The sequence below is a fragment of the Lytechinus variegatus genome, chromosome 13 (genome assembly GCF_018143015.1).
Source record: "Lytechinus variegatus isolate NC3 chromosome 13, Lvar_3.0, whole genome shotgun sequence".
NCBI classification, from domain to species: domain Eukaryota; kingdom Metazoa; phylum Echinodermata; class Echinoidea; order Temnopleuroida; family Toxopneustidae; genus Lytechinus; species Lytechinus variegatus.
In genome coordinates, this window is record NC_054752.1 from 32,755,857 (window position 1) to 32,772,242 (window position 16,386).

The 16,386-nt window shown below is 36.2% G+C and overlaps 1 protein-coding gene across 1 annotated transcript in view; it reads left to right on the forward strand.

Moving 5' to 3' along the window:
• LOC121426939 (mucin-17-like) overlaps positions 1 to 16,386 on the forward strand; it is a 65,975-nt gene that overhangs the window by 31,384 nt on the left and 18,205 nt on the right. The window contains exons 15-28 of the mRNA XM_041623359.1: positions 1,229 to 1,288; positions 1,838 to 1,918; positions 2,259 to 2,336; positions 2,678 to 2,728; positions 4,321 to 4,384; positions 4,831 to 4,963; positions 6,099 to 6,194; positions 6,737 to 6,821; positions 7,368 to 7,463; positions 8,474 to 8,768; positions 10,563 to 10,661; positions 11,275 to 11,562; positions 12,027 to 13,556; positions 14,099 to 14,197. Of these exons, the coding sequence (XP_041479293.1) occupies positions 1,229 to 1,288; positions 1,838 to 1,918; positions 2,259 to 2,336; positions 2,678 to 2,728; positions 4,321 to 4,384; positions 4,831 to 4,963; positions 6,099 to 6,194; positions 6,737 to 6,821; positions 7,368 to 7,463; positions 8,474 to 8,768; positions 10,563 to 10,661; positions 11,275 to 11,562; positions 12,027 to 13,556; positions 14,099 to 14,197 (3,055 nt within the window). The remainder of the gene's footprint in view (positions 1 to 1,228; positions 1,289 to 1,837; positions 1,919 to 2,258; positions 2,337 to 2,677; positions 2,729 to 4,320; positions 4,385 to 4,830; positions 4,964 to 6,098; positions 6,195 to 6,736; positions 6,822 to 7,367; positions 7,464 to 8,473; positions 8,769 to 10,562; positions 10,662 to 11,274; positions 11,563 to 12,026; positions 13,557 to 14,098; positions 14,198 to 16,386) is intronic.

The window sequence follows — 16,386 nt, forward strand, 5'->3', positions numbered from 1 at the left end:
ACAACAATAAAAATGTACAATAAACAAACAATAATTACAAAAACACAAAATCATATGACATAAATCATAAGAACATAGAATAAAAGGCGAGAAACAAAATACAATATGATAATAAAAGCAAAATATATATAAAAACAATCGGGGGACTAAAGTAAGGAATAAATGAAAAACAATAAAGAAATAACTTAAAGATAAACTAAACTCGAGCAGGGGCTAAGAGATTAAAATGAGGGGGGGGGGATGATGCAGGTGCTTTTAAAAACAATAATCAGGATGAGGGGGATGAGCATTTTTTTAAGATGTGTTTTAAAGGAATGTATAGTGATACAAGGGGGGATTTTCTTTTCAATAGAGTTCCATATTTGGGCACCTCGGTAGACGAAGCATCTTTTACCATAATTCGTCTTAACAACGAGCAACAAAGAAGTCTCTGTCAAAATTGGTGAATCCAAACAGCAGTTTAGTCCTTGACTATGGACAAACAACATAATTATTTGCAATTTTCCCTCAGCTCCGAAACTTAGGCTGAAATTGTTATTTCGGTTCAACAATTTTCGACAAAGGCCTCCCAGCTGTTCATTGCCATTTGACAGGTATTTTTAATATATACTGTGTTCTTGATTACCTTCTGCATGGTGATACCACTGGTACTTTGCGATGAGGACTCGAGCTTCCCTGCTCCCCCCTCCCACCAAAAAAATACTCCACTACGAAAAAGAAAGGTGGGGGAAAAGAGACGGAGCAAGGGAAAGAAAGGGAAATATAAGTGAGGAAAAATTACCTTTTCAATAATACGTCAAAATCTATCTCGAAATAAGATATTCATTTTAAAAATCAAACATTTTAGCTCTTTTCCACGAGACGTTTTCGAAAAAATTCCCAACAACAACATGCCATGTTGTCAATACTTGGAGGAATATTTCATGGGCCTATTATAAATAATACAATAATAATAGGTCCATAAATATTTCAATGCTGAGAGCCAAGCACGCAACAACATTTCAACTTTGAGCACCAAAATTTGAAATCGCTTTTTTAGCACTAATTTTCTTATAAAAATGACTCCATGTTTTGTTTTGCTTAATAAGTACGTTATGCAAGGTCCGCAGGGGGAGCAGTTCGTGAGAGCTGGACTAAATACCCTGTGTAAAAAAGATGTGATTTTTATTAATAATATATCATTATCATTTTGTTTTGATTATGTTTTTTGTTTCTTTTTATTTTACAGAGTCCAAGATGTGGTAATAATTACGTTGATGAAGGAGAGGATTGTGACTGCGGTGGTAGGGTAAGTTCTCAAAATTTCATGCAAGTGTGGTAACCCAATTAATTAGACCACAAATAATTATTAGGATATTACATAATCATGCTACGATATAAAAAGGTAACCAACTTGGTCAGTTTCACTTTTAAGGATGGCTCTTATTATTGTTTATTTATTTATTTGGGGGCGGTTGGTGAGGAGATCCATTTTAATAAATATCATGGTGTTAATAATGACAATAATGATAAAAATGATAACAAAATCAACAAAAGATAATGTAACAGACGTAGTTTATACTTTATTATATTACTTTCGTTATATTGTGTGTAATTGAGTTTTTAAAGACGTGTATCAATCAAATATCATTATTTGCATCTGAGACAGACCAGCGTCACCATCAGAAAGACGAGACCAGGGCTAGAACCCCGAACCTCTGCATCAACTATTCTTCCCCAAGGAGCTTGGATTACAGGCGCAAGCCACAACACCCAGTTTTGTTATTGTCTGTTATATTATTGTGCGATGTCATTAATTACATGATTATAACAATATATTATTTTTCTTTTCTCCCAGAATTGCTCATGTTGTGACGATACATGTCATTTTACAGAAGGTAGTGAATGCCAAGATGGAGATTGTTGCGACCAGTGTAAGGTATATCATACCCCTTCTATGAATATTCACGATTATTCTAAATAAACGATTGGTCAGTTGATGCTTGCGTGATAAAAAAAACAAGCAAAGCTATTATTTTATTCCCGCGCAGAAATGTGTATGCCCAAAAATGTTTTGAGCATGCGCAGTTCTGAATAGGGTAAAATAAGAAAAGTATTATAGGCCTTACTTAATTTACACCTTGTTTCATTGTTTTGGAAATTGTTTCGAATTGGCAGAATCGCATTTTAATGAGGTTCCATCATCGAAAAAGAATTATGTTCTTTAATTGGTTTATCTGTAAAGTGTCTAAGTATTCGTTTTCTCTCTCGTTTTGCAGTTGATGAGTGGAAATATATGTCGAGCAGCAAATGGAGAGTGCGACCTGGCAGACAGATGCGATGGTATATCGGGAGAGGTAATTGGAATATTTTAGAAAACTTTCATCGTTTCCTTGTAATTATTTTATACACGATAAACCTATCCATAAATAAACTTAACATTTCTTAGTATTCATTCATATCAAATTATTTTTATTTACATCCCAGACCACAATAAGAAGGAAAAGAAGAAAGAAGAAGAAGAATGAAGAAGAAAAAGGAATAGGAGGAGAAGGATGTAAATAAGAATAATAAGAAAATAAAAATGAACAAACAATTTTGGTACAAACACTGGGTATTTGGATAGGTACTGCATTCCTCCATTTTCAAATCAAATATTTAATGAAAAATCTCGTCATCTTTTATTTTCCATCTGCAGTGTCCGGCTGACGATTATCTTCATGACGGAACATCTTGTGGTAACGGAAGTGTAAGTTGCTATGGGATACCTCAATAAGCCCAAAATTTCACCAAACGATTAAGAATCTACAGTCCCTTGGCAATATTGGGAGTCGAAAAGGCACTTGTGCCTCTGATATCAACCAGTGCCTACCTTAAAATATCAAATTGGAGGCGCTTGACTTGACTCCAACGCGGACTCCCAACTTTCCCCGTTTTCGGCGACCTCCCGTTTAATTTCTCCCATCCTAGCTATATCTCTCCTGTCTCAATCCTTCCGTCCCAGAAAAATGAATTTGCATTACTTTAATTTACCCCATTTAGTGTTGCAAGTATCAAAGAATAGAAAAGCTGTTTGACCCTATAAGTAACATCTGGCTACAACTAGGATTTTAGTACTTATGTACTAGGTGATTTTGCCGCCTTCTCTTCTGAATCTCTACTTTGACATGCTCATCAAGAGAAGTCCAACTGCTTGGGGTTTAAAGGGGAATCCAACCCAAATAAAAACTTGTTTTTATAAGGAAAAGAAAAATCAGACAAGTTGATAGGTGAAAGTTTGAACAATATTGGACAAACAAAAAGAAAGATATGAATTTTTAAAAGTTGTAAATATTGGTAATCACTATACCCATGGAGATTTCAAATTGGCCGCATATGGGATGTCATAGTGATGTAAGGCAAGGACTACTCTTCCATGTACTCCAATACATATTATGGCTAAAATGTCATTTTTCCCAAAAGTTTTATTTCAAATTATATTTTTCTTTCATGAGGACATAAAACAATATACTACATGGGTTATATTTAGATTACTGCCCCAGGGGAATGGGTACTTAGGAGAAAACCACAAATCCCTGATAATAAAGTACATGGCCTATGGGAAAGTTGTCCTTGCCCATTGTCATAATTTACTTACCCAGTTGCCAATTTGAAATCTACATAGTATTAGTGATCTCAATTTTAAAGCAGCTATAACTTTCTTATTGCTTGTCCAATTTCTTTCAAACTTTCACCATTCTGTTTAATTTATTTTTCTCCTTCCCAACTAAACATTTTATGGCCAAGGCTGGATTCCACACTCATACGTGAATTCCTTTATCACTTGTCGAAACGTCGAGTTTAATAATCGCCCAAGAAAAATGTCCCGTGAAACCTACTACTCTATTCTCGTTCACCATGGAAACCTTCAGAAGCTACGACATTTCATTTCTTACATAACAATGTATAAGGAAAGGTAACGTTCAAAGCATTATATCACGTAAGCATTCCTGGCATATCAGGGTGCATAAATTGTATAGGCAAGCTCACTATAGAATAGCACGTCAATGAACTCATTATTAAGGTATGTGTTGCATTTCTACTTTGAATACATACTAGTCGCTCATGGACGCATCGTTGCTTTCCCGCGGATCTACAATGAAAAGCACAATTTAAATAATAATGAATAATCAAGACATCAAAGTTGGTGCTTATTTCATTGAACAATAAACTATCGTGCCATTCGAGTTCAAATTCTTCTCATTAAGAAGAATTTGGAACTACGAGCTTTAGGGAACTACGAGCTGGTCTACTGACTTGATCTACGGGTATTGTTTCTCGTTTCTTCTTTATTTTCCATAGGGATATTGTTTCCAAGGTCGTTGTCCAACTTTAGATGACCAGTGCCAGGCTTCAATGGGAGTCGGTAAGCTTATTAATATTTACATTAAGTGTATATGAATATGACTAGTATTAACATAATCATAGCCATGCCTACAGAAATGTTATTATGGTTAAAGCTACACCGAAAAAAAGTATTTGTCATTGATATCCCGGGACTACTGATGCATAGATTTAAAAGTAATTTGGAGATTGGGTTTTCCTTCTTTCTTCTTTTTTTGTGGGGGTGGGAAGGAGGGTTTCCAATTTCCCTTCATAAAAAATAAGATCGACCTAAAGATAAAATTATGTGAATGTGATGACGATGTGAATTCAGGTTGGGAATCTATTAAAAAGACAAAACGTAGAAGCCGAGACATCGTCATGCATGAAACGATTTTGTCTAGATTGAAAACTACTGAAATTTTGAAAGAGTAAAATAATATTCAAACAAATCCATGGTCACTAAATAACTGTTTTCCATGTTCACAGATGCAGCAGCATCTAGTGGAGGCTGTTACCAAGGCAACACGGAAGGGATGAGGCCAGACGGTCGCTGTGGTATTGATGCAATCTCCTTGACTGACGGCAGTTACAACGTTACCTATGCACCTTGTGATTCGGGGTAAGAACAATAATGATTAAGATGATGATGAAGATGATGATGATGAAGATGATGATGATAATAATAATGATGATGATGATAAAATGATGATGATGATGACGATGGTGATGATGGAGATTTTGGGAATATAGTGATGACGACTACGATGATGATGATGAATGATGATGATGATACAGATGATGATGATTTTGTTAATGATGAGAGGATGATGATGATAACTGTTAATGACTATGGTGATGGTGATGATTGTGTTAAAGATGGAAATAATGATAGTGATGATTTAATTGACAATAATGATGATAATAAGGATTTTATTATCGGAATATTGTCATTTCATGTAGCAATTTGCATACCCCATTAGAAAGGAATTCTTGATGTTTAGTTGATGGTCTAGTTAACGTCTAATTACGATGTAGTTTATCATGATTTAACGACTACGATGTTGAAAATGACGATGTCCCTCTTGTTATTATCAGAAGTGTCCAAACAGGGGAACCCGTGTAGAAAAGTGGACATGCTTTATTAACTATATTTAAATGAATCTATTGACAAATTTTGCCTTTTTGAAATTTGAAAATGTCTCTCACATTTGGAAAGATATTTTGACCATTTTGGGAGGGAAAACTTTTTTCTCGTCCTATGTTAAAAAACTTGTTCAATTTGAAATTGAATTTATATAATGCATTTATACTCATGAAGCTTTTGAGTTGAATGATGGTTGTGGCAACGCAATGATTTGGGGTGGGGGTACCGGTAGTTGCCCTAAATTGCAATATTAATTCATCTTTTAAGAGAAATACCTTCCCCTTTAAAACCAATTACAACCTGTGTTTGGGGATGGGTGAGGGGTGTGTGTGTGTGTGAGGATGGAACATGTGTATGGCTAGTGAGGATTGGAGTGTGTGTACATGTAGACGATGTGGGTAGGTGTGTATGTGAGTGTGAGCGTGTGTGAGTGAGTTTATTTGAGTGTGTATATCCTTGTCAATCATTTCTTTTCTCTCGATCAGAAGACAATATTTAAAAATTTTGGATTCGTCTCAAATTTTGAAGAAATATATCCATTCAGTACCCCTTATATTTTATCCACCCCTGATGGTAACCATAATCATGTCAACCTCTTACCTGGTTTTAGGAGCGCATATTGTGGAGCTCTAAAATGCACCAATGCAGAACAACTAGATGGGATCGGGTTCCAGACACTTGACTCAAGTTCGAATGGGTCTTGCTTGTAAGTAAACATCTTTCTCTAACTTGTTTTTCATTGTCTTTTCTATCTTACATGAGAGTATAAGCTAATTATTGCCACCGGGGATGGCGACGAGACGAATTGCGATATCTGTTGTGATCTAAATGCATCCATATCTTTCAAAATAGCAGTTAAAATAGCACATAGGCCTTCATAATGAAAGTCTTGCCTAAAATTCAATGATGATTATTTTCAATATAATTATTTTGATCTAAAACTTCTACCAACAGTGTTCTAGTATTTTTTTTTTTTTACTTAAGTGGGTATTGTCTGTGTGCACACTGCGTGAAGAATGGTTTGTAATTCAAGAGAAGCACTGAACTTTCTTAGTTTCGATAATATATCATGGAATTATGGGCAATATATAATCTAATAAAAATTAGATTTTGAAAAATAATTATCTTTTTTATATATATATTTCAGTGAAAAATTATCTTCATGTGTGTCATGAAATGTATTCTTGACTTTTCAATTGGTAGTGTGTTTTTTCGATCACCGTGTGATATTTATGTTTTATGTTTTAGATCCTTGTGGGTTTCAGACTATTTCCGGATAGACTTCAGCGGTCTCGGAGATGTGACACCCGGGACAAAGTGTGGGGAAGGCCAGGTAGGTGACATCAGTGGCATTCTGTATGTAACAACATACCTATTTGTGGATGATATACCATAAATCTATATATAATCCATGGATATTCCATTCCTTTTCGTTGCAATGAAATCTTATGGCTACTGTCACAATTTCCCTGAATGTTTGATGAAGACAAAGGCTTATTGGTGTTCTGCATGACTTTCATACTTATGAAGCCTCGTCTGGTTTGCTCCTTTGTCTTTGTTATTCTTTGTTTATATGGACGTCACGAGCCGTTTTCCCCTTTACAGTATGTTTTTGCTGAAGTATGTAGTTCTTATTGCTGTGTGCATTCCCATCAATTGCTACTCTAATTCCACTCTTGTTCGTAAATGTCTGAACCAATTGACACATTTGTGAATAGTGGATGCTGATAAAATTGATTTCAATTCCATATAATTGAAAAATAATAGTAATTCAAATCTTAATATCATTTGAATTTTAGTTGCTTCAGTGTCATAGAATGGTTACTTTATCAAGATTATAGAAATATATATACTTTTGAATCCCTCGTTTTTCTATCAGGTGTGCTTTGACTACAACTGCGAATCAATCGAGGACGCGTATTCTTTTGACAATTGTCCAGTCGGTACATCGGGTGCTGTATGTTCAGGAAACGGGGTAGGTCGTTCACTTAGGGTTTAGGTTAATAAGTTTAAGAGTAAAAGAACAGCAATAGTTATAATACTCGACATTTATAACACGCTTTTCCCACATGACCCAAAGCGCTAACAATTTCAGGTAACTTTTTTATACAAACCAAAAATCAGAATGACATATTAAATGAAGGCAGTTGCCTGGAACAAAAGAGTTTTAAGGGACTTCTTAAAGCAATCACCATAAGCGTATAATCTTTGAATGACTGAGCACAGTTTGATACATGCAGATTGGTTCATCACTCCCATGACATCATTTCATTGGGCATTCATTCAAAGCAGGGGTCCTGGGAAAGAATTTTGAAGAGGGGGTGCTGGTTGGAAAAAAAGGCAAAAAAAAAGAAAGAAGAGGTTTCACTCCAAAATGAAAGTGATTTTTTTCATCGATCCCTGCTCCGGCTGGGGATGTGATTAAGGTCGGAAAAAACTTAGGCATCGTTTATAACAACGGGTTTGCGTCCCATGACCTACTGGAATAACCATACCCAAGTCACCAACCTATAACTGGATGCTCTTCATGTACGCTCAATGAGGAGGAAACTTTAATACACATTAATCACACATCGAAAAGCATGAATCAAAAGTCTTCATTTATCCTTTAATAAGAAAAAAAAGAAGCAACAGGGAATGGGTATTTCTATAGGCCGAATTTTGTAGCACCGGGTGATGTAGGTATAGGCCTATCAGTACTGAGCCCGTGATACGCAGTAATCCATCGATCCACGAAACCGCTTTTACCCCTCGAACTCAACCTTTAATTGCTCCATGGACCTTCCCTACTATACTACGAATATTGCTCCTTGGCTAGGCACAAGGACTCTCGCAGTGTCTCGTCATTCAAGAGCATCGACCGAACTTGCATTGGTTGGTTTCAATGTTCGGGTTAGTGTTGCAGTCTTTGAGCTTGGAGAAGTATCACTGAAAGGAAGTGTATTTTAATTATCATCGAATACGGCATTGTTTTTTCATCTCTAGCAATGCACCAGATCATTTAACTGTTTGTGTGATGAAGACTGGACAGGACCAACATGCGGCACACCTCTCATCATCTCTCTCTTCATCACCGTTGCCGACGCCAACGACATGGGGCTGGGGGATGCCATGGTCCTTGTGGTATCTGGCGACGAGAACTACCGTTTTTCCACTCCAGCCGACTCGGGGTCTGTCACCGCGACGGTGCCGTTGTCTTCCACGGGACGCATTGGTGTAATTGTGACCAAACTGGGATATGCCTCAAGCGGTTTTCAGTGGGAGTGGGGAGATAACACAAGTAAGTGGTGTGATAGATTCCCGGGGGGCACTTACATTGACGAGTGGATACCATGCGCGACCAAAATAACACGTAAAAAGGATGTCTTTTTCAAGATAGAGCACGTTATGTAAGTAACGTGATAAGGGTGTCAAAATCACTAAAATAATGAAAAAAGGGTATCTATTTTCGTTAGGAAAGCTACGTGTTTAGGGTCGAATTTGCGAGGGTGTAAAAAATTAAGACTAAATATGTTTTATAAAGGATGTACTTTTACCCCATGAGTCAACACTAAGTGTTATTAGAGTATGATTTGCGTGAGAGGTGGGGCTTTACTAAACCCAAATGATGTAGGTGAAGGTAAAACCGATGACCGCCATCCGTGACATAATAAAAATATCGCTGTACTTGTTTAGGGGGTCAATTCAGGGAACTTGCCAAGAGTATTGTTTTGTTTCCAATATTTGTTAAGGGTAGGGTTTCACATGCCAATACATGTTAAGGGGTGCATTTTCAGAAAATGGAAAATACGTGTTTCAGGTGCTTTTTTAGGAATAGCACTTAGTAGGCATTGGTGTAATTTGTATTGTGATCAATAAAAGCACATATTATGATGATAATTATAGTAATGGTGATGATATTAATGATAACAAACATAGTAGTGATAACAACAATGATAATGATGATACAAATTATGATCATAATAGTAATAGTGATTGATAATAAGGCTCATTATAACTTAAACAAACAAATGCTATAACAATGATGATATATGATAACGGTATATGATAATGAATATACAGTGCGTCCCAGAATAAACGAAACCGAGATTTAGCGATCATTTATCATAACTTAATCATAAATAGAATAGACAAATGACCTACCAATTTAAAGCTTAGAATCTCCCCTTTCATATGATATTACTTAGGTTATTTTCTTATTCACGCATGAGTGAGCAAAAACAATTTGAAGAAAGGATACCAAAAACTCATTTGGCGGGGGTTATCTGGGTTTCAAAAAGAAAACCACATTTCTGAAAAGTTCAATATCTGCTCTTTGATTTGGTACCAAAATTACAAAAAATGGTCAAGAAATAAAAAAGTTCTGTTCATTTGAAATAAGGCTTGTATTTCCATAATTTCATGAGATAAACATGTTTTCACCGGTATCCCACAGAAGCTTTCGCATGGTGAACAAAAGATTTAATGCATGGCTGATCGTCAACAAAACAGAGTGTCGAGAGAGTTTGAAAGCCATCCTGGAGAACCTCTTCATTTTATGAAATTATTGAAATTCAAGCCTTATTTCAAATGACCAGAACTTTGTTATTTTGTTACCATTTTCTGTAATTTAGGTATCAAATTAAAGAGGAGATATTGAACTTTTCAAAAATGTGGTTTTCTATTTGAAACCCAGATACCCCCCGCCAAATGAGTTTTTTATATCCTTTCTTCAAATTGCATTTGCTCACTCATGCGTGAATAAGAAATAATCTAAGTAATATCAGATGAAAGAGAAGATTCTAAGCTTTAAATTGGTAGGTCATTTGTCTATTTTATTTATGATTAAGTAATGATAAATGATCGCTAAATTAGGTTTCGTTTTTTCTGGGACGCACTGTATAGTGATAGTTATGATAAATATGACAATAATGTAAATATGAATTCACATTGCACTTATGTCTGTATTAGAACCAATTTGCAATTGCCTTCTAATATAATAGATTCCTTCTACTAAACCAACTCGACCTAGTCTGTTTATATACCCTGGTATCTATATTCTCATCCTTTTTTTCTTTTGGGGGTTATATTGTAGCTGCTTCTGTTCAGCTGGGATTGCTGGTAAATGGCTCGTTTGAAGCTGTTGTGGATGAGAATGGAGAAGAGTCTTTCGTTGTGGAGACACAAGATGGCGGTGAGTTGTCAAGTTCATTTAAACCACAGAAATTAAAACAATGGTTATGCACAACACCCGGCACAATGAAATTGTTTGTTAGGGAACACTTTGAATCCAAGCCTTACGATAGGGACTGAGATTTCTTAATCTCGCCATTCATGCATTCCCTTTTTTTTTTCAATTTAAGAAGCCAAGTTATAATCTCTTCAATTTGTATGGTGGTTTCAAGATCAAACCTATATTCTTCTTCCTACACCCATGTGGGCATTATTGCACTGTAGTCTGGTTTTTGCTTCCCTTTCTCTTTAAGGCCTCTCTCAATTTCAAGCTCTAAGCTCTAGATGGCAGTCTACCACATTTTTATTCACTCTATATGTATATGTTCCAGCAGTTAAAAAAGGATAAAAATTTCCAGGTATGATTTACATTTAAATTAGAATAATGTTTTTGTACGCTAATCAAAATGAGAAAATGTTTGTTTATTGTTATGTACAGTTGAAAAATGTTTATATTTATATACTATTTCTATTTAAATGTGGAAATTAGAAAACAAAACAAAGTTATATGTTGTCCAATTTCGTAGTTGGAACTTGTTGTTCATCATCTTTGCTGCTACCTCTCCTCCCCTCAGGTTCTATCGAGATTCCAGCCGCTCCAGAACAAAGCATTTCAGGATCCCTTCCTGGGTACCTAATCATCCATGGCCAGTCTTCACTTTTGCCAGAGACTGTCTTTGAGGATGTCAGCAATACCTTGGCATTCATCGACCCATACGTAGCAGTAGAATTGTCCTTGATCAACGGCACAGATGGGGAGATCGAGGGTCTGGAGAATGTGACTTTCAGAGTTCCTGTTTCAGAGGATTCTCAACTTTCTGAAGGGGATGTCTTGCCTGCCTTCTATTTTAATGAAGACACTGGCAAGTAGACTTTATATTTGAAATACATATTTTGTTTAAATATGATAACATCAGTGATAGTAATAATTACTTTACATTAAACATTTTCACTCATGGGACAAAATCCACCTAATTTAGATTTGGTTTCATTAATGTCTTCTGCCATATTGCTTGGTTATCCTTACTTGTTTTCTTTACATTCTTTATAGATATGATATTCAAAGTTTTAATCTGGACCAATTTTCAGTGCTTATTTATGTTTTGAATGAACATTTACTGTTTCAGAAAATATCTAGTTTTGTTGTTTGAGAGTTTTCACCTGTATCCATTTAATTTATTATTGTTTTAATTGTTTTACTGATTTTCTATCAAAGTAACTTCATATTTTTTTTAGATTACTTTGACCTGGCACATTTCTATATATCATAGTAGTTCAAAAGATGTATTCTTCTCATGTGCATATATAAATCCTTTTTTTCATTTAGGTCTGTGGATGCAAAACGGAAACTGGAGGGTATTAGGTGGTGAAAGCAATTCTTCACTTTTCTTGGAACACACTTCTCCGAGACTGGACTCATGGGTTCTGGCAGGAGCCATTGATGAAAGCACTACAGGTTCAACAGTGACAACGGGTGAAACAACCACTGTAGAATCTACTACAGATTCAACAGACACGACAAGTGTTACAACCACTTCAGAAACCACTCCAACAACTTCAGAGCCAACAACCACAGCAGAAAGCACTACAGGTTCAACAGTGACAACTGTTGAAACAACCACTGTAGAATCTACTACAGATTCAACAGACACGACAAGTGTTACATCCACTTCAGAAACCACTCCAACAACTTCAGAGCCAACAACCACAGCAGAAAGCACTACAAGTTCAACAGTGACAACGGTTGAAACAACCACTGTAGAATCTACTACAGATTCAACAGACACGACCAGTGTTACAACCACTTCAGAAACCACTCCAACAACTTCAGAGCCAACAACCACAGCAGAAAGCACTACAGGTTCAACAGTGACAACGGTTGAAACAACCACTGTAGAATCTACTACAGATTCAACAGACACGACAAGTGTTACAACCACTTCAGAAACCACTCCAACAACTTCAGAGCCAACAACCACAGCAGAAAGCACTACAAGTTCAACAGTGACAACGGTTGAAACAACCACTGTAGAATCTACTACAGATTCAACAGACACGACCAGTGTTACAACCACTTCAGAAACCACTCCAACAACTTCAGAAACCACTCCAACAACTTCAGAGCCAACAACCACAGCAGAAAGCACTACAGGTTCAACAGTGACAACTGTTGAAACAACCACTGTAGAATCTACTACAGATTCAACAGACACGACAAGTGTTACAACCACTTCAGAAACCACTCCAACAACTTCAGAGCCAACAACCACAGCAGAAAGCACTACAAGTTCAACAGTGACAACGGTTGAAACAACCACTGTAGAATCTACTACAGATTCAACAGACACGACCAGTGTTACAACCACTTCAGAAACCACTCCAACAACTTCAGAAACCACTCCAACAACTTCAGAGCCAACAACCACAGCAGAAAGCACTACAGGTTCAACAGTGACAACTGTTGAAACAACCACTGTAGAATCTACTACAGATTCAACAGACACGACAAGTGTTACAACCACTTCAGAAACCACTCCAACAACTTCAGAGCCAACAACCACAGCAGAAAGCACTACAGGTTCAACAACCACTGTAAAATCTACAATAGCGCCACCAGAGACACCAGAAATTGTTATACCATTGACAGTCTCTGCTTTTACTTCCAGTGGTTCCCCACTCTTGAACACTAACGTTCGTATTTCCAGTCAAAATGCAACCCTGGTTCTCTCCTCTGGTGAGGATTCAAACATGGTCCAGATCAATCAGTCAGTTCCTCGTGATAGCAGGATTGGGGTCATTGCTACCAAACAAGGTTTTGCTTCTAATGGTTTCTCATGGCAGGAAGGCAGCCCAACTAGTAAGTTGCTTTTACTGAAACATTCTTTCAAGATACACAATATCAATTTCTTTCTAAATTACATTATATAAAAAGGCCGAAAATGAAGTGCATCACATTAATTGCATCCTGTATTTTACTTGACCAATCCCTTTTTCATCTTAATTTGACAAACAAATCAAGATGTAAAATTAATTTCAGATTTCTCTTTAGAGTAAATTGCATCAAGATGGCCAGTAAAGTGAAAAAACTGAATTTTATAAATATGGATGATATTCTCTTTCTGCTTTCAATTGTTAAAAGACTCAACTATTTTAATATCCCAGTGCCAATTTGACCTTAATAACAAGGCTGATAATCTTGCAAACTTTTCTGTTTTATTTGGTCAGCAGTCTTTTTTTTTTAATTTCCTTTTAATTTGTTTGAGATAGCAGTCTGATTTGATGTTCTAGTTCCAATGTACCACAAGAACAATGCTGATTGTAATTTCAACCAGTATGTTTTATTTGGTCATCAGTTCTTTATTTTCATTATGTTTTTTAAAAAAAACTTTGATTTTACAGATCGCTCATTACAACTTCAAGAATGGACAATCATCAATGACATTCCTATTTCCTTGAGTGGTGGGCAACTCCTTGTGTCATTTGAAGCAGAAAATGGAGGTACTAATCTACCAGATTTTCATGGGAAGCAATATATTTTTTGATAGTTTTATGTCTACATATTTTTGTGGTTTGTATGATAGAAAAAAAAGCTTATTGAATCCTCCAAAAGACTGACAGGTGTTTGAAATTTAATGTGTTCATTTTAGAATCCCAAAATGCTGAGAATTGCATATTTCTTATAGAAGAGGAAATGTCTCAGTTTATTCAGTATTGATTTTTAATGATAGGTGTTTGTAGTTGTTCATGATGGCAAGAATATGAACTATGCCACCACCATGATAGTAAGTCCTGAAAAATCAAAATTTTTTATAGCTGAATGGAGGGGTAAAAGTCTCAAGTGCTAGTAGGAGTTCAGGAAAGTATCTTCGATTTAATTCTTAAAAACCACTCTTATGAAGAATGGATAGAGGAAGAATCTAACCTCTCTCTGGTGACGATACTGTATTAATTAGGATTAGGGAATTAGCTGCACTGATTATATTGTTGCCTAATGGTGACTATGTCTGCCATATATATTCAAAGAACAGTCAAAACAAATAGTATTAATTGATTTGTGTTACCTTCGTGTTTCACAGACATATTAACTCTTCATGCGTTCACCTGTAAACCCCCTGTGTGTTGCATTATTTTAGCAGTGATCCCCTCTACGCAGTATAATACACTCTGTTATTTAGAGTGCCATAACTTTTTATCTGATCATTTTGAAAGAAAATGTTGTGTAGCAAACTTGTAGAGTGTTTCCTGGGCTTTCTTATCGTATATAAATTTATTGGATAAATTATGGAAAAATGTATAGTAAATTACATTTTCTAAATGCTTTCTCCTAATACTTCCAACAAAATTTAGCCCCCCTTTTACTTTGGTTCTTGTGTTAGTGGCATGATTTTTATTTATCCACTTGGACTGTTCATTACATAAGCTTTGTATTGATACCAAAATCATGATAATCTGATAAAAATAGCCCATATATAGTGGAAAATAAAAGAGAGTAAATTTTTGCCTGGTCAAGGTACTGTACTCCTTTGAAAGGGTCTCATTCACATTCGTGCCATGAGTCACAGACTCCTAACAATAAACCTGGCCATGGTATTGTTTGTGATGAGGTTTATTGATTTTATCCTCTCATTTTCAATGAACTTCCTGGCTGTGATCAGGTTGTATTGATTTTTGGGGAAAACTCAATAATTCTGTAATTTGTAAACTGCGATAATCCATCGAACGCTAACTAATGTCGCTCGCGCGATCGATCGGTACACATGTACGGTATACAAAAACACCAGGGTATACATTGTGGCTAGGCATGCTCCGGGGCATTCAATTGTTCGAAAAACAATTGGAGGGGACATCTATGGGAAATGAGTGGTTGTGCAAAAATGTGAACGAAACATGCCTACTTATGTGCAATAATGCGAACGTAACGCATGAAGAGTTAATGACATTGTCTCACATGATTGTGACATAGATCATTATGAATATTGACTGGCCTTGAGGGAGATACCAAATATATTTCCCAAACTAGTCTCATATTGCCCCGAGTCGAAGACGAGTGCAATATGGGTCTAGTGAGGGAAATATTTTTGGTATCTCCCGAAAGTAACGCCAGTCAATATTATTATTCTTACCTTTCACCTCTTTCTGGTACATTAAATTAACATATTGATAGATTATATACCTAAATATTGTTGGACTTACCTTGGTCAAGCCTCTAGAGTCAATTCTGCACTTTACTATTATAACATACTTACAAGCGCTCGGATCCAACGTTGTCTTTATTATGACGTATATTGTTGGTGCGCGGATCCTTATAAAGCGTATCTCTGTATACGCACCCACAAATGCGCTGGGGATTGATGAGCTTGGAATACGGATATTTATGGACCGCTAATTATTGTACGTGGGTGCAGTAGGAAAATTACTCTTTTCGGGGAGGAGGGTGTACGAATATTATGGTCACTTGTCATTCTGCTGATCCCTGACCGAGCCATTGTGACGTAGTTTATGTTGAGTTAATCAGTTAAACAGACAAAATACGCGTTTATATCATGTCTCCAAAATGCCTCATTCAGGTAATAATGAATGATATGTCATGACACAATGACCTCTGCTGAGGATGTTGTGAGTTTATCCATGCAAGATAACGACTGTGCATGTATGTAGTTGAGATATGCAATGCATATTTCATTACA